Source organism: Lynx rufus, unplaced genomic scaffold, assembly GCF_022079265.1.
Source record: "Lynx rufus isolate CCGP_SWC_20201006 ecotype Redwood Valley unplaced genomic scaffold, mLynRuf1.p SCAF_13, whole genome shotgun sequence".
Classification (NCBI taxonomy): Eukaryota; Metazoa; Chordata; class Mammalia; order Carnivora; family Felidae; genus Lynx; species Lynx rufus.
The window spans coordinates 31,601,132-31,622,573 of record NW_025814827.1 but is presented as its reverse complement, the minus strand read 5'-3'; the positions used below and the strand labels follow the sequence as shown (position 1 = coordinate 31,622,573).

General features: G+C 36.8%; 1 protein-coding gene across 3 annotated transcripts in view; it reads left to right on the top strand.

The window, feature by feature from the left end:
• The window catches only part of TMEM62 (transmembrane protein 62), a 33,875-nt gene that overhangs the window by 7,750 nt on the left and 4,683 nt on the right, over positions 1–21,442 (top strand). For 2 of the 3 annotated variants that reach the window (XM_047075212.1, XM_047075214.1), the window contains 8 exons: positions 1,920–2,061; positions 5,091–5,215; positions 5,361–5,483; positions 7,842–7,997; positions 10,690–10,849; positions 16,003–16,116; positions 17,983–18,067; positions 19,577–19,681. In XM_047075212.1, the coding sequence (XP_046931168.1) occupies positions 1,920–2,061; positions 5,091–5,215; positions 5,361–5,483; positions 7,842–7,997; positions 10,690–10,849; positions 16,003–16,116; positions 17,983–18,067; positions 19,577–19,681 (1,010 nt within the window). The remainder of the gene's footprint in view (positions 1–1,919; positions 2,062–5,090; positions 5,216–5,360; positions 5,484–7,841; positions 7,998–10,689; positions 10,850–16,002; positions 16,117–17,982; positions 18,068–19,576; positions 19,682–21,442) is intronic. The other variant, XM_047075213.1, reaches the window with a different exon arrangement.

The following is a 21,442-nucleotide window of genomic DNA, read 5'->3' as shown; positions in this document are numbered from 1 at the left end:
TTTTCAACGTTTATTTTTTTGGGGACAGAGAGAGACAGAGCATGAACGGGGGAGGGGCAGAGAGAGAGGGAGACACAGAATCGGAAACAGGCTCCAGGCTCTGAGCCATCAGCCCAGAGCCCGACACGAGGCTCGAGCTCACGGACCGCGAGATCGTGACCTGGCTGAAGTCGGACGCTTAACCGACTGCGCCACCCAGGCGCCCCTGTCCTTTTTTGTTAATGTGAGGAAGGAAAAGGTCAGAGATGAAAATTTTCTGTTATCTGTTTGTATCTTTGATGGTGACTATGGAGATGAACTAAGAAACATTTTCAAAGAAGAATTAACAGGACTTAGGGTCTGTTACCGGGAGAGTGAGGATTTTAGTCACTTGAAAGTTTCTTACCTTTATGTTTTTGTTTCTAAACACCTAAACTTTATCTGAATGTTTTTTTAACATTTATTTATCTTTGAGAGACAGAGACAGAACATGAGCAGGGGAGGGGCAAAGAGAGAGGGAGACACAGAATCTGAAGCAGCCTCCAGGCTCTGAGCTGTCAGCACAGAGCCTGATGTGGGGCTCACACCCACGAACTATGAGATCATGACCTGACCTGAAGTCGGACACTTAACTGACTTAATCACCCAGGCACCCCAAACTTTATCTGAATTTTTAATAAATGGCATTTTGCCAGAGAAATAGACACTACAGATACATCAACCTGAAGAAAAAAAAAACTCTTAAAGCTAAATCTTGATTTTAAAAATGTCCCAGAGAATGCCAGAATCCAGCATTTAGAAAATGTTAATAGGTATCATATATTTTAACCTCTGCTTTCAAATAGTGGGGTTTATTTTTAGATAGTTGGATTGTAATACGTTAGAAATGTAGGAAATGAAACAACATATGTGAGATGATAAGAACCTAAAGAATAACTCTGAAAACAAATTAAGCAGCAAAAATACAAATAAAAATTTTAGTGAGGAAAAAACCCCCGATATAGAAAATTTAAAAATACCAAGAAGAGAGGCAATAGAACTAATTGACTATTAATTGTAATATGTATGACAATATATTTATTTTATGATATATTTGATGACTGTTGTGGCTTAAATATAGCTTTCTGATAACACATTGTTTCAGAAGCCTATTTGTATTTTCTATTTGTGCTTTTAGGTAAAGTGTCATATAAGACACTTAACTATTTTCTTATAATATTTTGACATTTGAGTAATATAAATATGTCCCCAATGCAATCTATACCTTCCTTCATGTTTATTCAACAAATCTTAATGAGTTTCTGTTTTCTGTACTTTCCCCCTGCTCTTTACTTTCCAACCTTATGGACACCTGAACACTGTTGATACTTAGGTAGTGAGGACTTTCATTACTGAATGTGTGCCCTGTGTATGTTACCAATACATTTTTAGGAACTGAAAAAGATTTACTGACCCAGACCTAACTAACATTTTTCTCCTGGCTTGATGACTTCATCTTTGCAAGGCTTTATTGTGAGTTAAGCTTCTGTAGTCCTGTTTCAAGATGTAAACACCTTTTGTATCTCATTACACCAAGAATTCTCTCAGGTACTTAGTAGCTTCTTAGTAAATTTTTCAATGATTGGTAAATACCATTTTGCTGGATTCTAATTGATCTCTTTCTAACTGCCTAAAATAGCTACCTACTTCTCTGCTTTGCTTGATGACCTTTTGTTTGGTTATTGATTAATTAGATTGCTTGAATCTTTGTAGACAATGGGAAAAACTTTAAAATTTCTTTTAATCAGTTTATTGCAGATCTAGTTTAGTGTATTTCTCTGTTGATCAGGAAATTTTCTTTTCAAAGGGAGGCAAAATATTGTGTGATACAAGGGAAGGAATTTAAACTCATTCTGTCTTTTTGTGATTGCATTAAAACTTTCCTGTCTTGTATTTTTTAGGAAATATTCTGCCGTACGTAGGGATGGCTCTTTCCATTATGTCCACAGTACTCCCTTTGGCAACTATTCTTTCATCTCTTTGGATGCCACCCAAAATCCAGGGCCCAAGAGACCCTATAATTTCTTTGGAATTTTAGATGAGGTACAGTAAAAATCTCACTTCCCTTTGTAGCTAACCTATTTTTTTTCTTGGATACATGTGGCTCTCTTAAAACTATCCTAGGTAGGGGCGCCTGGGTGGCGCAGTCGGTTAAGCGTCCGACTTCAGCCAGGTCACGATCTCGCGGTCCGTGAGTTCGAGCCCCGCGTCAGGCTCTGGGCTGATGGCTCAGAGCCTGGAGCCTGTTTCCGATTCTGTGTCTCCCTCTCTCTCTGCCCCTCCCCCGTTCATGCTCTGTCTCTCTCTGTCCCAAAAAAAATAAATAAACGTTGAAAAAAAAAATTAAAAAAAAAAAAAACTACCCTAGGTAAACAAATTCTAATCAAGAAATTCTTGAAAGAAACATTTACTGTGATTACAAGTATGGCTAGAAGAAATCACTGGCTACTTTAGCACTGTCATCGCTATCCTGTTCATTGCTATCCCTATCCCAAAATCTGGCAAAGAAGTACCTCACATTTTATATAATTCAGTAGACATTTATTAAATATGTACTAAGAGCAACATGCACTTTGCAAGGTGTAGGGCATACAGCTTTTATACTATATGGTATATTCCTAAATCCCCATAGTTGCCATTTCTAACTAATGGTCCGTATTTTTTTTTTAATAGGAGAAGGGCAACCGTTGAAGTAAATAAGTTTCTTTTAAAGTATTTTTTTTTTTTTTGTAAGTTAGATGAAAACTGTTGCTAGATTAAAAGTGTCTGGAAGATCACATGTGAGAAACTCTCATTTCTTTTTTTTTTTTTTTTTAACATTTTATTTATTTTTGAGACAGGGAGAGACAGAGCATGAACAGGGGAGGGTCAGAGAGAGGGAGACACAGAATCCGAAACAGGCTCTAGGCTCTGAGCTGTCAGCACAGAGCCCGATGCGGGGCTCGAACTCACGGACCGCGAGATCATGACCTGAGCCGAAGTCGGCCACTGAACCGACTGAGCCACCCAGGCGCCCCTCTCATTATTTCTTAGTACAACAAATGTCTACTCATTAATGAGCACATGCCCACATGCAAGACAAATGTGCTCATATGTAAGAATACAAAAGTGATAAGGTCAAGTCCTTCATCTCAGAATATTTAATCTAGCAGAGGGGCATAAGACTAGTACAGAAATAACTACAATAAGGGCAGAATTTGCTAAGTGCTGAAGGAGATTCAGAGTGATACGAGGATTCAGAAGAGCTTGAAATCAAGTGAACAGAATATTGTGCAATGCATTGTTTTCTAGTAGGCATTTTATTTAATGAAGGTATGTTTTGTTATCTTGCAATTATCAAAGCCTACTCCTTAATGTTTTTTAAGATATTCAAACATCAGGTCTGCATGAAAATCAGGTGGAGTCTTATAAAATGCAGACTTATTAATTAGAAACCCTGAAGGTACAGCCCAGGAATTCATTGCTATAAGCACTTTACAGATCATTCACTTATATTTATACATGTACACGTTATATTTGATATAAACTTGATGAGGGATGATTTACATATAATAAAATGCACTCATTTAAAGAGTTTGAAGAATTTTGACAAGTGTATATACTTGTATAACTGTCACCACAATCAAGATAGAACATTTCTATCATCCCAGGAAGTTGTATAGTCAGTCTTCACCCCAATCCTAGGGAACCACTGATTGGTTTTCTGTCAGTATAAATTAGTTTTGTTTGTTCTAGAATTTATTTTTTAATCTTCTTAAAAATTTTCTTATAATGTTTATTTTTGAGAGAGAGAGAGAGAGAGAGAGAGAGACAGAGTGCAAGCAGGGGAGGGGCAGAAAGAGAGGGAGACACACAATTTGAAGCAGGCTCCAGGCTCTGAGCTGTCAGCACAGAGAATGATGCAGGCTGAACCCACAAACCATGAGATCATGACCTGAGCGGAAGTCAGATGCTTAACCAACTAAGCCACCCAGGCGCCCCTAGAATTTTATGTAAATGAAATCATACAGTATTACTCTTGTGTCTAGCTTCTTTTGCTCAGTATAATGTTTTTGAGACTCATCCATACTATTGTGTGTTCGAATAGTTCTTTTCCTGTTGCTGCATAGCACTGTGTTGTTTGGATATACTGATGGTTTCTAGATTTTGGCTATCCTGAGTAGAACCGTTTTTGAACATTTAGGTATAAGGCTTTTTGTGGACATATGTACATCTTATTTTAGAAGTTTAGTTTCAAGATCCTCTTTTTTTTTTTTTTAAGTTTATTGATTTTATTTTTGAGAGAGAGAGAGAGAGAGAGAGAGAGTACAAGCACTCAAGCTGGGGAGGAGCAGAGAGAGTGAGAGAATCCCAATCATGCTCTTCATTGTCAGCATGGAGCCCAACACAGGGCTTTTTCCCACAAACTGTGAGGTTATGACCTGAACCGAAATCAAGAGTCAGACATTCAACCGACTAAGCCACCCAGGTGCCCCCTCAAGATCCTTCTTATTAATTGCAATGTAGTATACAGGGCTGACAGATTAGAGGTTCTTTTTTATTTCTATAAAGAAATTTATCATAAAAAAGAAAGAAACTTACGTAATTTAAAGATTATTCTTCTCAATTTCCTTATCCATCAAATGGGGATAACACCTGCCCTACTTAGCATAGAGTTATTTTTTTTTAATGTTTATTTATTTTGAGAGAGAGAGTGCACTCATGTGTGCATGAGAGCAGGGAAGGGGCAGAGAGAGATGGAGAGAGAGAATCCCAAGCAGGCCTCATGCTGTCAGCATGGGGCCCATGCAGGGCTCAAACTCACAAACCGTGAGATCATGACCTGAGCTGAAATCAAGAGTTGAACCCTTAACTGACTGGGCCACCCAGGCACCCTAGCATAGATGTATTTTTAGGACCAAATGAATTATAATGTATGTGAAAACAGTTTAAAACAGGACCATACAGGTCATTAATTAGTAGGGTTTAAGCCCTAGACATAATATACTTATAAAACTCCAAGGGAGATGCTTAATCTATACATTTCAGCCTGAGCCCTAATTAAAGATCCTTCTGTTTTTCTCCCATTTCAGAAACGGATGGAGGAACTTCTATTACTCGTTAAGGAAAGTAGTCGGAGCAACCACAGTATTTGGTTCGGACACTATACAACATCCACTATCCTTTCTCCATCACCAGGAATTCGGTCAATAATGAGGTGAGGCAGGCTTCCAAAATCAAAATTAATTATTTGTAATTTTTTTACATTACTCAACCCATCTTGCTTTCCTGAAGAGGTCTTTTTATGAGTTGGGCATCACAAGTTATCTGCTCATTTATTCCATTTATTTTTCATTGGTTAGTTCAGCTACAGCGTATTTGTGTGGGCACCTCCATACACTAGGCGGACTGATGCCTGTTTTGCACACTCGTCACCTCCAGGGCACTTTGGAACTTGAGGTGGGAGACTGGAAGGATAACAGAAGGTAAGGGAACTACCCCACAAAATAAACCTTACACATGTAAGTCTTGATAAAGCAATGACAGGTTTCTTATTGCTATCATGGGTGATCCCAGTTAAGGAAAAACTTGTGATAGTTCTAAGTTTTGTTTTTGTTTTGTTTTTTTTAATGCTTATTTATTTATTTGGAGAGGGAGAGAGTGCACATGCATGGGGGAGGGGGAGAGAGAGAGAGAGAGAGAGAGAGAGAGAGAGTCAGAATCCCAAGCAGGCTTTGTGCTCTCAGCAACCCACGAACCTTGAGACCATGCCCCGAGCCAAAACCAAGAGCCGGATGCCCAACCCACTGAGCTACCCTGACACCCTGATAGCTCTAAATTTTTAAAGTAATATATATGTTATGTATGTTGATATGCAAAAACCTTGTTGCAACAGTTATGCTTGCCATCACTATGTTACATTGGGTTTTTAAGATGCATCCATTAGGAAATAGTTCTCAAGCTCTTGTGTGCTCAAGGATTATGGAGAAGCTTATTAAAAATTAAAATTTTGAGGCCCTATCTGTAGAGAATTTGTGTTGGTCTAGAACTGCAAGAAACTGAATTTTTTTAAAGCCCACCAGGAGCTCTTTGGACCACACTTTGAGAAACACTAGAACTGAAAATGTAACACTTTTCCTTCTGAATTTTATATCTAGCTTTTCTAGTTATTACTATAAGATGTTAGTGATATAAGTTCTTCAGATACATGATAGTTGGTTTTATAAAGATAAAAGTCTTTCTTTGAGAAAACATAACTTGTTTATCAAAAGCATATAGTATAGTTAAGTGTATATAGAAAAGAACTGACTATATATTTTGAGAATAACTAAGTACAATAGTTTAAATATAGACGAATATCATCTCATTGTTTAACTATTATCAATTGCTGTTTAATTTATTCAAACTCAGTTCTCTGAAGATATTAGGCACTAAATAAATATTTGTTGAGCTGAATATGTTATCTTTCTATTTTTAACTACTTCCATTAATGAAAAGATAGCTTTACATCTTGGAAGGTACTTATTCATTTCACTTGGCTCCACTAGAAACTGTCTAAGAGCTATGCTTGAAGCCTGTAATTATTTGGCAACTGTAATTACTGTGAGTTAAGGCCTGTCTATTCATGACTGTGAGGTTGTAGGCTGGGCTGGGATTGCCTCTTACCAGATAGCTTTCCTCACCCTTGATCAGCTTATTTATTTCTTATAAATACTACAGTTACAAGTTAAGTGATATTATGAAACCATTTCCTCTCTTTCTCTTCCCACCTGCTCTCCTGTGTTCCAACCCTGGGGTTTTATCTGGAGTTTTACTAAAGGACCTAACCTATACCTGCCTTATAAACATTTAAGTGTATTAGTACAATAGAAGAGTTTTTAAAAGTATGCTAGTAATATTAGGCTAGGCTTTGTTATGGATACAAATAAATCTAGACAATATCAGTGGCTTTACATAACAACAGATGTTATTTTTTCATTTATGTAAATCTGGTATGAGTCAAGGCATTTCTCTTCTGTGGGGTGACTCAAGGATTCAGACTTCATCTGTCTTATAATGCCACTATCTCAATATCTCAGTTCCAGTGCAGGGAAGAGAGCATGGAGAATTCAGACCCACTCTTAAAGTACTTTGGACCAGAAGTGTGATACATGTCACTTCTGTTCACAGCCCATTGACCAGAACTAGTCACATGGTCCCAAGCTAATACCAGGGAGACTGGGAAATGCAGGGGAGCACGTGGAGTATTTGGTGAGCACTATTGTTTCTGCCATAGTTAATCATTTCTCTTCTCAGTTTTAAAAGTACAAAATATAAAATTTTGGCTATTCTTTAATGAATATTTATACCTTTCACCATGCATTCAGAAAACCAAAACAACTTCGGTTAAATTTCCTTGAAATTATAGAAATAAAGGTTTAAAAGAAGATTGAAGCGTTTCTAGTTGTGTTTGTGTTAGTATTAGCATTTTTGAAGAGATGAAGAATATCAAGTATTAGCTTATGATGATGTCTTAGGTTCAAAACAGTCTTAAAGTATAGAAATCAAATGAATTAATTTAACAAGCATTTACTTAAAAATGAAAGAGTGCATGTTATGTACAAGGCATTGTTCTAAGGCACAGTTAAATTCAATTCTTCAATCAGATCCCATTTGTGACTAATATGAAGTATAAAGTGGTCAGGGCAAGGGAAGAAGGACAGAAACACAGTGTTAATTTACTTTGCATTCAAATTCATGATCTCAAAGTATAGTTTTATATTTTTACATTTGTTTTGTGTATAACCTTCATGCCCTCTTATAATATGAAGTGACTAAATTACTTTTTGTCTTCTGGTCTCTAGGTACCGGATCTTTGCCTTTGATCATGACCTCTTTAGCTTTGCAGATTTGATCTTTGGCGACTGGCCTGTGGTTCTTATCACTAATCCTAAGTCACTCCTATATAGTTGTGCTACACATGAACCACTAGAAAGACTCCTTCATTCAACACATATCAGGTATGTAGCAATTTTTCAGAATTTACTTTCAGTTTGATATTAATGGAGAATAAGTGAGTGCAACTATAATCCTATGTAAAAGCTCTGAGATGCTCCATTTTATTTTTCTCAACAGTGTAAACATTTTATAAAGAAAATGTTTACTGTTTACTTCCCATTCAGTTAAAATATATATAATTTTTGAAGCTGGTGAAAAAAAATTTTTAAGTTTACTTTTATTTATTTTGCGAGATAGAAAGCAAGTGGGAAAGGGGCAGAAAGAGAGAGGGAGACAGAACCCCAGGCAGGCTCCATGCTCTCAGGGCAGAGCCCGATGTGGGGCTTGAACCCATGAACCATGAGATCATGACCTGAGCCAAAATCAAGAGTTGGACCCGTAACCAACCTAGCCACCCAGATGCCCCTAAGCTGCTGAAAGTTTTTAAAAAATCCAGAAACCCACAATCCTACCACTATAATTTTTGTGTATTTCATTTTCGCATTTTACATTGCTGTAATCATATTTCCCTCCCCTTCCCTCCAAATAGAGCTGTTATTAACATTTCTGAGTTCTTCTCAGGCATGTTCTTCGAGGCATGTTTTTCCATCATTGTAATAGTAGGGCACAGTCTGTTCTAATTCCTACTTTTTTTCTTTCAAGAGAGAGAATGTACCACAATTTATCTAACCATTTTCCTCTCTTATTGATGAACCTTTATGTTTTTTTCTAATTTGGGAATGAGCATCTGATGTGTGTAGGTTCTTTTCTTCATTTGAATAATTTCTTTTTTTTAATGTTTATTTGTTTATTTTTTTTAATTTTTATTATTTTTTTTAATGTTTATTTACTTCTGAGGCAGGGAGAGACAGAGCATGAGTGGGGGAGGGTCAGAGAGAGAGGGAGACACGGAATCAGAAGCAGGCTCCAGGCTCTGAGCTGGCAGCACAGAGCCCGACGCAGGGCTCGAACTCACAAACCGTGAGATCATGACCTGAGCCGAAGTCGGTCGCTCAACCGACTGAGCCACCCAGGCGCCCCTATTTGTTTATTTTTGAGAGAGAGAGAGAGAGAGCGCGCGCAAGAAGGCGTGGAAGCAGGGGAGGGGCAGAGAGAGAGACGGAGAGAGAGAATCCCAAACAGGCTCCATGCTGTCAACACAGGGCTTGAACTCATGAACCATGAGATCATGACCTGAACTGAAACCAAGATTCAGACACTTAACTGAGGCACCCAGGCAACACTCATTTGAATAATTTCTTTAGCTAAAGTTCTAGAAGTGGAATTCTAGGTGAAAATATGAATTCCCTTAAGACTATTGATAAACACTATTCGATTACTTTTTTTTTTTGTGGCAACTAAAATCATTATTCTTTTTAAAAAAATGCAGCAAAATATATGTAACATAAAATTTACCATTTTACTGGTTTTTAGGTATACAGTTCAATGGCATTAAGTACATTGATATTGTACAACTATCACCACCATTCATCATCAGAACTTTTATCTTCCAAACTGAAACTCTGTACCCATCTAGCAATAACTCCCGATTTCCCCCTTTCCCCAGCTCATGGAAGTCACCGTTCTACTGTCTGTCTGTATGAATTTGACAACTCTAGGAACCTCATTTAAGGGGACTCATACAGTATTTGTCCTTTTGTGACTGGCTTCTTTAACATAATGCCCTAAGGGTTCCTCCCTCTTGTAGAGTGTGTCAGAATTTTTTTTGCTTTTTAAGGCTAATATTCCATTGTGTGTGTATATCACATTTTGTTTATTCATCTGTTGATAGACACTTATGCTTTCATCTTTTGGCTGTTGTGAATAATGCTACTATGAACAGGGCTATACTCTGTCAAATCCCTGCTTTCATTTCTTTTGGGAATATATCTAGACATGGAATTGCTGGATCTCATGGTAATTATATGTTTAATTTTTTGAGGAACCACCATACAGTTTTCCATAGCGGCTGTACCATTTTACATTCCCACCAGCAGTGCATAAGGTACCCAATTACTTTTTAAAACAGATACTAATTTATAATGTTACCAGGCAATATGAGTTCCAGTTTCACAGCACTCTTATCATTTTTAGATATTGTACTTTTAAAAGATGTACTAATTAATCTGGAAAAAATGGTATCAAGCTGATTGATAGATTGATTTTTGGTCAGTAGTGAAGTGAAATCTATATCTCTCAGTCAGGTTTTTTGGATAGGAGTTGGACATCTGATTTAGACATCATATTCTCTGAAAGGGCCTAGTAGCCTTAGCTCTGTTTATGACATTGTTTCCTTTGGGCAGATAACACTGGGAATCAAATGAGTGGATGTAGGATTAACATTAGATTAACAAATTGAGATGTCTAACCAATATTCTTTTCCTATATGAAAAACCAGGACTTCAAGCAGTTTATTCAGAAAGAACTTGGGATCTACTGCAGATTTATTTGTCAAAAGAAAATTGATTTTCCTTTCTAAAAAATACAAGAATAGTTTCTAGCTTCTCACCAACTCAGGTTTGCTTAGTTATACAACTCCAGGAGCCATGATTCAGAAAGCCACTAGATCTTGGGACTAGCAGTCATACGAATGGTTATACAGTGTGATGGTTCTGCCTACATTTATATACTTTCAGGTTATAATAGGGTTATTCTCCTTTCTAAGTATAGTGATAAGTCTCTAAAACCACATGCTTATGTATTTTCTCATTTTAGAGTCTTGGCCTTTTCCTTATCCTCCATTACTTCTGTCACAGTTAAGATTGATGGAATTCATTTAGGGCAAGCTATTCATTTGTCTGGTCCTATTTTCATACTGAAGTGGAACCCAAGAAACTACAGTAATGGGACACATAACATAGAAGTAATTGTCCAGGTAAGTTAGTAATTTTCAACTTACTATATAAATGATTTGGCTGCAACACACTAAACTCTGATGTGGGTTTTTTTTTCCCCCAGTCAATTGATAGAGATGAAACTAAGTTAATTAAAAATTTGAGGGGCGCCTGGGTGGCGCAGTCGGTTAAGCGTCCGACTTCAGCCAGGTCACGATCTCGCGGTCCGTGAGTTCGAGCCCTGCGTCAGGCTCTGGGCTGATGGCTCGGAGCCTGGAGCCTGTTTCCGATTCTGTGTCTCCCTCTCTCTCTGCCCCTCCCCCGTTCATGCTCTGTCTCTCTCTGTCCCAAAAATAAATAAACATTGAAAAAAAAAATTAAAAAAAAAAAATTTGAATACACTAGATTTAGTGTATTCTGAAAATGGGCATTCAGGAATAATTCTGTTAGACAAAAAAACGGACTCATCAATGTGCAACTCCTGGCCATAGTCTCCCCATTTCTGAACCACAGGAAACCATTCTTTTCAACTTTGGCCAGAGTCTTTTGGTAATGGGAGCAAATTCCCCAACATACCCAAAGATAATAGAGTAAGTCAGAAAACACGGATTTATGTATCCATGCATTTGCTTGCTGTCTCCAAGTACAGGAAAATTTGTCACTGTTGTGAAAGCTCTAGGATAGAGGATTTTCAAGGCATCAGAGAATTTTTTTGTTTATTTGGGGAGTATACACTGATAGTATATGTAGTAACAGTCTGCCTATGTCTATTCCAATTCAGCTAGGGGGCATTTAATTCACCAGCACCTGCCAGAGTAAGAAGTGGTCACAATTACCAAAAAAAGATCACTTTCATCAACACTGTGAAATTCTTGAGGGGATAGACTGTGCTTAGGAATTAGTGTCTGAAAAAAAAATCCTACAATTTCATGATTTGATGACAGTTTTTAACTATTTCATCTCTAATGTTAAGTCTTAGTTTGAAGATTACCATGTAATCCTTCAGGAAACACATGTAATTATTTTCATTATCTTTTTTAAAAAAAATTTTAACGTTTACTTATTTTTGAGAGTGGAGCGGCACAGAGAGAGGGAGACACAGAATCTGAAGCAGGCTCTAGGCTCTGAGCTGTCAGCACAGAGCCCGATGCAAGTCTCAAATTCACAAACTGTGAGATCATTGATCTGAGCCGAAATCAGATGCTTAACTGACTGAGCTACCCAGGCTCCCCTTTTCATTATCTTTTGTGTGTGTAGCAGAAAAGGATTTTGAATAGGGAGGAGCTATTTACTGAGCTCTTTTAAGGAGATGCTGGACACTTGGAGTTTTTTACTTAATCCATATAGCAATCCTATATGGTGGGTAGTTTTATCCCCAATTCATAGAGGAGTAAAACAAGAAAAGGCACTTTGCAATGCCACCCATCTTTGAAGTGTTGTGCTTAGGAGGAAGAAGAAACTCATAGGGAGAATGTGGAAGGGACTGATGGCTGGGATGAACTCTTTTTTTTTTTTTTTTAAGTTTTTGAAAAATTTATTTTGAGAGAGAGAGAGAGAGAGCAAGCAGGGGAAGGGCAGAGAGAGAATACCCCAAGCAGGTTCAGCACTGTCAGCATGTAGCTGGGCACAGGGCTCCATCTCACGAATTGTGATATCATGACCTGAGCTGAAATCAAGAGCCAGATGCTTAACTGACTGAGCCATCTAGGTGCTCCTGGGATGAACTCTTAATGTCCTTCCTACTAGAAGTTGGATCATTTAAAGAAAACCTGAAGGTTCAAGTGTACCTAGAATAAATTATTCCCTGTCTTTACAATTAGGCAAGAGAAGTAGGAGTGGCCATAGAAGACCTCAATGTAGGAGTGAAGAATCCCCTAATCCTTGGATTGCCTCAGAACCCCAGCTTCTATAGTTTTTTGAGGAAAAAAAACATAGCTCATGTTCCCTGAAACATTTCTGGCTGCTTAGTTAAATCCTTAGTAAAAATATGAAATTAAATATACATTTTATATCTTTAACATTTCTTATGTTATTGAGGTATAATTCATATACAAAAAAACTCTATATATTTAAAGAGTATAATTTGGTGACTTCCTTGACCATTACTACAATCAATACAATATATCACCCTCAGAAGTTTTCTTGTGTTCTTTTGCAGCTGTCTTCCTTCTACCCTCATTTCCAGGAAACCACTGATCTGTTATAGATTAGTTAAAAGATTAGCCTAGTAGCGATTAGACCTTTAGATCACTTCTTAGTGTGGTTCCTGAATTAGTAGCATCAGCACCACCTAGGAACTTGTTAGAAATGTAAACTCCCTGGGCGCCTGGGTGGCTCAGTTGGTTAAGCGTCTGACTTCAGCTCAGGTCATGATCTCACGGTTTGTGGGTTCAGCCTGTGTCATGCTCTGTGCTGACAACTCAGAGCTTGGAGCCTGCTTCAGATTCTGTGTCTCCCTCTCTCTCTGCCCCTCCCCTGCTTGCACTCTGTCTGTCTCTCTCTCAAAAAAAAGTAAATGTGAAAAATTAAAAAAAAAAAAAAAAAGAAAAGAAAAAACTCTCATGTCCCATACCAAACCTCTGAATCAAATTCTGGACATGGGACCCAACAATCTGTTTCAACAGTCCATCCAGGTGATTCCAATGTGCACTAAAGTTTGAGAATCAGAAGTTTAGATTATTGTGCCTACTTTGCCAACTGAAAGAATAGACTCCAGAAATCTCTAAATTAAAGAAAACTTGGGCTTTAAAACAACTTATAACTTAAAATAAGAACATTTTGAGCAATAAAAGTTTGATAAACATGAGTGCAAGTTCTTTTTGCTATTTTAAAACTTTTTTATGATGGGAAAATTTTTAAATATATGCAAGAAATAATACTATAATGAATTCCCATGTATCCATTAGCTGACTTCAACAGTTATCAACTCATGACCCATCTTATTTCATCTATACCCCACCTACTTTACTCCTCCCTACACCATGATAGTATTCTATCTGTAACATGAGAGCATGTGTCCCTAAAAGATAAGAATTATTTTTTAATGTAACCATAATACCATAACACACCTGAAAAATCTATAGTAATTCCTTAATATCAAACTATCCAGCCTGTGTTCAGTTTTCCCAATTAATCATATATATGTGAATATATATATTGTATTTGGTTGGTTCAAATCAGAATTTAGACAAGGCTCAAATCCTGAATTTAGCTGATTTGTCTCTTCAGTTCTTTTTTCATCTACAGGTTCCCCTCTCTTATCTCCTTGTTATTTTTTATTTTTCCTTACAATTTCTTTGCTTTGGAAACTGGATCTTCTATCCTGTAGAGTTGCCTCTATTCTAGATTTTGGCTGTTTACATTCATGTATCATTCAGCATGTTCCTCCATCCCCTCTAGTTTCTATAACTGGTAGTTAGATTTAGGGGTTGATCACATTTGAGTCTGTTTTATGGCAGGAATACTTCATTTGGTGTTTTATTCTTTTTTTAAAAAGTTTTTTTTAACATTTATTTGTTTTTGAGAGAGAGAACGTGCACGCGCGCAAATGGGGGTGGGGCAGAGAGAGGGAGACACAAAATCCAGAGCAGGCTCTAGGCTCTGAGCCGTCAGCACAGAACCCAACACAGGACTCAAACTTGCAGGCCGGGAGATCATGAACTGAGTGGAAGTTGGATGCTTAACCAACAGAGCCACCTAGGCACCCCTGATGTTTTATGCTTTTATCAGAAGCCTATGAGACCTGGTTTCTCTCTTTTAGTATTGTTAAGATTGGCCATTTTATTCAGGTGTTGTTAACTTTATCCAGCAACTGGTATGTTGATAAATAACTAACAACCAGCCTGGGGCAGGTATGAAGGAGGAACCCTGATTTGTAATATTTCTCTGATTTATTCCAATTTCCATAGTATAAATATTTTTACCATAGCTGGTTTTAAACTACTAACATGTCATCTGGCCTGCAAATTTCCTGAAAATTTAACAGTTGGCTTTTGTGAGCCTGTCAAGCCAGCTTGAGCACACTGCTGGCTTCTCCCTCCACTCATTATGAAGTACCTAATCAGCTTTTCACTGAAGGATTTCTAGCAGCTGTTGATGGCCTTGGTCTAGATGAAATGTAGATCCATTATTTCATTAGAGTTATAAAATGGTGGTATTCAAATTGCCACTTCTTGTAAAATTAGTATTAATTTGAATGGTTCCCTAAAGAAAAGATCTAGAAGTCCATACGGGAAAGGTGGGTTACATTCTAAATTCTTCCCCCCACCCTCCCTTTTCTAAACCAGTTTTAAAGGTAATGAGTTGCTTTTCTAGTATCTTCCAAAGGCAACCAAAAGTATCTTTTACATTCAGCATCATTATGAATTCAAGGTTTAAAATATATATGTATATATTTATATATATCTGGTATGTTTGAATCCATTGCATTTATTCTTGTTAATGCTCAAATTATTCCACCTTTGGTTAGTGGGAGCCTCTCCAGGTTGACCACTAAGTCCTTTGATAAAATCCTAGTAGTCTTTGTTAGTTTTCTTACTGTCTGCCATGAAGACATTCTAAACTCTTCCTGTGTATTTCTTGTTTGAGGACTGGAATCAGGGGTGCCTGGTTGGCTCATTCAGTGAAGCATTCCACTCCTGGTTTTGGCTCAGGTCATGATCTCACTGTTTGGCAATTCGAGCCCTGCATCTGGCTCTATGCTGACAGGGAGGAGCCTACTTGGGATTCTCTCTCCCTCTCTCTCTCTGCCACTCTCCAGCACTCCCAATGTCACATACACACACACACAATAAATAAATAAACTTAAAAAATAAAAGAAAAAGAACTGGAATCAACTATTTCCTTGTAGTGAGAAATTTTATTTTTGAGACTACAATCTGGGCACTAACTCAGCTAGATCATTACTTTGGGGTTGTTACTATTTTTAGGCCTTTTCAGTGAGCAGAGGGAAAATACATATTTTTCTTTAAGAGAAAATACATTGTGAGTACATGCTGATATTCCCAATTTAAATCTAGAATTACAGGCATTAAAATAAGTTCTATTTAAAGTGCTTATAGGAAGAAGCAAAAATAAATGAAAAAATGTAGCTTTGTTAGAGATAACTGACAAAAGTTACTGGAAACTTAATCTTGGAACATTATACATATTTAAATGTGCCTAAGTGTCACTTCTCTGCTGTCCTTATAACTAGGATTCTGCTGGAAGAAGTAAGAGTGTTCACCACATATTTTCTCTTCAAGAGGATATTCATCTCAGATTTGATCCCCTGGCATCATTTATTCTCCTTACTGACCATGGCATCGTGGTAAGTAAATTCAACTTGAGATTAGATTCGGTCCAATCTAGTGGTAGGTCCAAAGTCATCATATAATCATGTAATGAGAAAGATGGATCAATAAAACTAAGTTGTTTGTCTAGAAGAATAAAATTCTTTAAAGTTGATTTGAATTAAAAGAAGCAGAGGCATTGACAGCTAATACCTGTTTGGGAACCTGGTTCTAACCACTACCATAAAACCAGGATAACTAAGGGAACTACAGGAACTGCATAAAATTGGATTAAGGATCTTTTAAAAATAATATTTATTTCTACATAAATAATATATGCTTACTATAGAAAACTTGGAATATTTAGAAATAAAGTAAAATCAGCCCACATTACTCATCATACTACCTATTATAGCCATTGTATTTGTCATTATGATACTCTATTTTTTTCTCATATAAATTTTGTATATGAGTCTTTAATATAAAAAGGTAATTTCTATTCTCTTTTGCTAATTTTTTTTCCCCTAAGGAATTTGTTATGACTATTTTCTGACATCAACTTACATTTTATAACATGATGTTTTTTGTCATAAATATACCTTTACTTAGCCATTTACCTCTTGGTGGACATTTGGTTCCAATATTTCCCTCTACTATATAAATGCTTCTTGCAACTAAAAACTATATTAGTTTTTTGGGATAAATTCCTAGAAGTGAATTGTTGGATAAAAGAGTGGACACATTACTCTTTATACTTTCTTATATAATTACACAAATTATTTATTAAATTCATCATTTTTCATCTATCTTCCCTCATTAAAATATAATCTCCATGAGGGCAGGGGTCTTTGTCTGTCTGATGCCTAACACAGAGTAGGCCCCCAGATAAATATTTCTTGGATGAATAAAAGGGTATTTTTAAAATAGTCTTAAAAAATTAAAAAAAAAATGTTTTTCATATGCACTGTTAAATTATCTTCCAGAGAAGCTTGGCAATGTATCCTCTTTTTCCCTCAGATCTCACCTGTCCCAGGTACTGACAAAAAACACGACAAAAGACACACTCTACAGTGTTGAGAAGAAAATTCAAGCCTCTTTTAATTTCACCTTCCAGACATATATAGCTTTACTATATATCTTCACAGACTTACAATGTAAATTTATTATTATTTTAATTTACTTTTATTACTTGTGTGATTAAGCTTTTTAGAAATATGACTAATTAGCATTTGTATCTCATTTTTACAAGTTTTTTGTGTGTCATTTATTTTTCTTTGGGGATCTTTAATAGTCACCTAGATCCAGCTTTGAAAACTTTGATGTACTTCTGAATCACCAGGGAACATGAGTAAGAGACAGGTTCTGATTTAGTAGGGCTGAGATAGTGCCTGAGATTCTGCATTTCCAACAGGCACAGGGGGATCCCAGTGATGATCTGGGGTCCACCATACTTTGAGAAACAAGAACCTAGATTATGTCTCTTCACTGTGAGTTAATCTCCAAGTGAATGCTGTCTTGTTGGAGAAAGCTAAAGAAACTGCAGTCTCAGATTACTCAGCCTGCAGTGCACTGTGCACTGTTTTTCTTTATTCTTATAAAACATATTGTACTTCTGGTACAGTGAAGGTGGACTGTTTTAATTTGATCACTTCACATAACTATAAAACTACCATGTTTCAATATGGGTCTAACTATCCAAATTCTGAAAGAGTAATGCTGAGGCAATCTATACTTTTCTTTTTTGATGGATCAGTTGTTTTGATTCTCTTTGGTCGTATATTTTTCTTATATAGTTATTTCTGGTAGTGATGTCATTTCCACTTTTGTTAATGAGGCCATTTTAAAAACCTTAAATGAAGTTGCACCTCTGTATCTGTTTCACATTAACGTTGATTTCTCTGCAGGCCCGGGTCCTTTTTGTGATGATTGTGTTGGTCCAGCTCACCATTCTCATTACTTTTAGGTGTCAAGGATATCCAGAGCATAAAGGTAGTCATGGTTCCTTTTATTCTTAGGAGACTTCATTTTATTTTTTTATTTTTTTATTTTTTTTATTTCAAAAAAAATTTTTTTAATGTTTATTTATTTTTGAGACAGAGACAGAGCATGAATGGGGGAGGGTCAGAAAGAGAGGGAGACACAGAATCCTTAGCAGGCTCCAGGCTCTGAGCTGTCAGCACAGAGCCCGACGCGGGGCTCAAACCCACGGACCGTGAGATCATGACCTGAGCTGAAGTGGGACGCTTAACCGACGGAGCCACCCAGGCGCCCCAGGAGACTTCATTTTAAAGTGTCATATAATGTGCTCACCACCACCAATATAAATACCAACATAAATTGTCTTTGCCTGAGCTCTGTGAGGTGCAGTCTTCAAACTTACACGTTTTCCACACTACTTGATCTTTTTTAAAAAATTCAGGTTTTTGGTGCTATATTGCAATAATATGAAGTTCAACCAGAATCGGGGTGAGGGGGAAGATATCACAATATAGCTCAAAATGAGGACACATCTCTGCCAAATATTGAAGATCCTCCACAGTCAGGTCCTATCTAATTAGCCATATCTTCAACCAGTTACCTGTATTTTAGCCTGGATAATTTTTCACTGTTCTCTACACACACCATATTCATTTCTGCTTCTGGGCTTTTGCCTAGGCTATTATCTCTAATTCATTTTTCTAAATTTATCTAAATCTTAGCTTCCTTTAGGGCTCACCTCAAACCCTCTTTTTCATACAATTTTCTCCATTCCAGATCCTAATGAACTCTTGTTTCTTTGAATCCCTATCGTCCTTCCTGAAAATTAATGCTGTAGTTGGTCAGTCACCTTGCAGTAACCACTGCAAATGTATATACGCTTTCTCCTCCCTTGAGGATCTGTGGTCCTTTAGTCTGTGGCCACAGAATGGACCTTCTCTGTGTGAAGCCCAAACACTTGGCACTTTTGGCACTGTATTTTAAGAGAAGTTAATTTGAAGAGCTTTAGAGATCTCTTTCAAATGGAGTAAGAGGATAGCTGTGAGTTAAGAGCTGTGTCACATATGGGAGAGGAGTATTAGATATTCATACTTAATATTAGACTGGAGAAATTTTGATATTTCTTTGATATAGTTTTGACATCTTTTCATATATCATTTGGAAGTGTGTACATTTGGATACTAAATCCCACAGAAAACAGAGACTTGTCATACTTTGAGCATAGCACTGTATTTCAAACCTACATGTTTAATCATGGAAAAAAGTATGTGCACATGCATATGTGTGCGTGTGTGCACATGTGTGTCTCACAGCTATACCATTGCTTTGAACTTCCTACGTTCTACAATTCTAAGTGAACTGGCTTATCAGAATTCCCGCCAACTTCTGAATTTAAAGTGGCATCATCTGTATAGTTACCATATAACAAAAGATTTGCTGAATGTATAATAGTCCATGGAAGTCTTCTAGAAAATGAACTGTATGTGTGCTTACTGGGTTTTTCAAATTTATTCTGTTTAGGGTCTCCAGGATTTATAAATTTGGCTTCATTTTCCCTCCACGTCTTGAGCAAACTAAACATCTTCTACTATTCTGTGTTGTTGCTAACCCTATATACAGCACTGGGTAAGTCAATTAGGAAACTTGAGATTGTGGAGAATTCTGCCATATATGGAGAATTTTGACAATAGATTCATTTAGGCTCTTGAGAACGTAATGAACAGCACATAGTTTCTGTATAAATCATTTCCTGGAACATGGTCTTGGGAAATAAAGTTCTTTCCTAACATGTTTAAAGAACATTTAGTTGACACCGAGTTAACTTAAGCTGAGAAGACCGTTAAGGAATTAGTGTGTAGAGAGCAACCTTCTTTGACTACCTTAAAGTTTTATCCTTATTTCATCACACTTTTTATTCCCTTTATTATCATCATGATAATCATAATGATTATCTTCTGAGTTAATCATCTCTTCTCTCATTAGAATATCCATTGAGGTCTTAATCTGTCTTGTTCAGTGCTCTATGCCCAGTGCTAAGCACAATGTGTTGTATATAGTTCAATGAATATTTAGTAATGTGTGGCTCTTAAACACTCAGCTCAAAAAAGAAAGAAACTGAGATGAGCAATGAGTTCAGGCATATCCGAGTTCTTCTGTTATATTATCATACCCAATATTTAGTCACTTAGCCACTTAGGGAAACAGAAAACACTGTGAATCTCTTTTTAAAGCTTTTTACTTATGTTCCTTAGTGACTAAAAGTCAATTAGGAGTAGATTAGCCTACTTGTTACTTACTCTTGTGCTTTTATTCCACCTCAGGACTTTTCTTTGCTCACTAGTAAACTCCCACCAGAGAACAGAAAGTAGTTAAATTAAAAAATATATAACACTTTAGAATTCTGTGTAACAAACTATGGCAGATGGTCCTTTGGAGGTCAGTTTCCTTGTTCTAAGCTAGGTTGAAGCTATTTTAGACACTTGTCTTGCACTAGAAGGTAAAGCAGGTGATTTGGTTCCTGGCTGTAAAAGAAAACATTAAATGGGCTGAATTTTGCTCCATGTTTAAAAGTTGAAACTTGCAGGGAAAAGTTTTTTAGACTCTCTATCCATTGGAGGTTAAATAATATACATCTGAGAAAATTACATATGACTTTTTAAAGCTGAACCCTGATATTACCAGCAAATGATGGTATTTCCATTTTGAGAATGGAAGTCTTGACTGTCCATTAATCATTCTTGACAATATAGTAGTTCCAGAAACCTACACACTGAGAAGGGGAAGTAAATAATAGGGCAGAGAGAAAAGTCATTATGACATTCTAAATGAAAAGCAAGTTAAATTTTGTACATGTTAACCTTGAATGTGTAGTTGATGTACAAAGTAATGGCTTGGGTCAGCAAGTAAAGGTCAAAATACTTTCATTAATATTAATAAAAAAGAGAAGAAGTGCATTTTAGAAAGATCAAAGTGGTTGAAGTTTATTGCTTAAAAGAGTAAATAGTAGTTACCTAGAAAATCAGTTTCCATACATCTTTGCTTCTTAAAGGAAATAGTAATGCATTATATTAGGTTACTATTGCAACAGAATCTTCTAAAGTTTCTGAATGTACTCCAATCTGTTTCTGGAATCTATTCAGGTACAGCATGTACTCAGACAATTTTATAATTAGACAATTACGGAGCAAAGGAGCAAATGGTTGGCTAGCTAGGACATAGGGTACAACATAGAGATTAGCAAAGAAAAAAAGCTATGCCAGTACAATGCTTCTAAATTTCTTTTTTACATTTATTTATTTATGAGAAACAGAGCACAAGTCGGGGAGGGGCAGAGAGAGGAGACACAGAATCCAAAGCAGGCTCCAGTCTCTGAGCTGTCAGCACAGA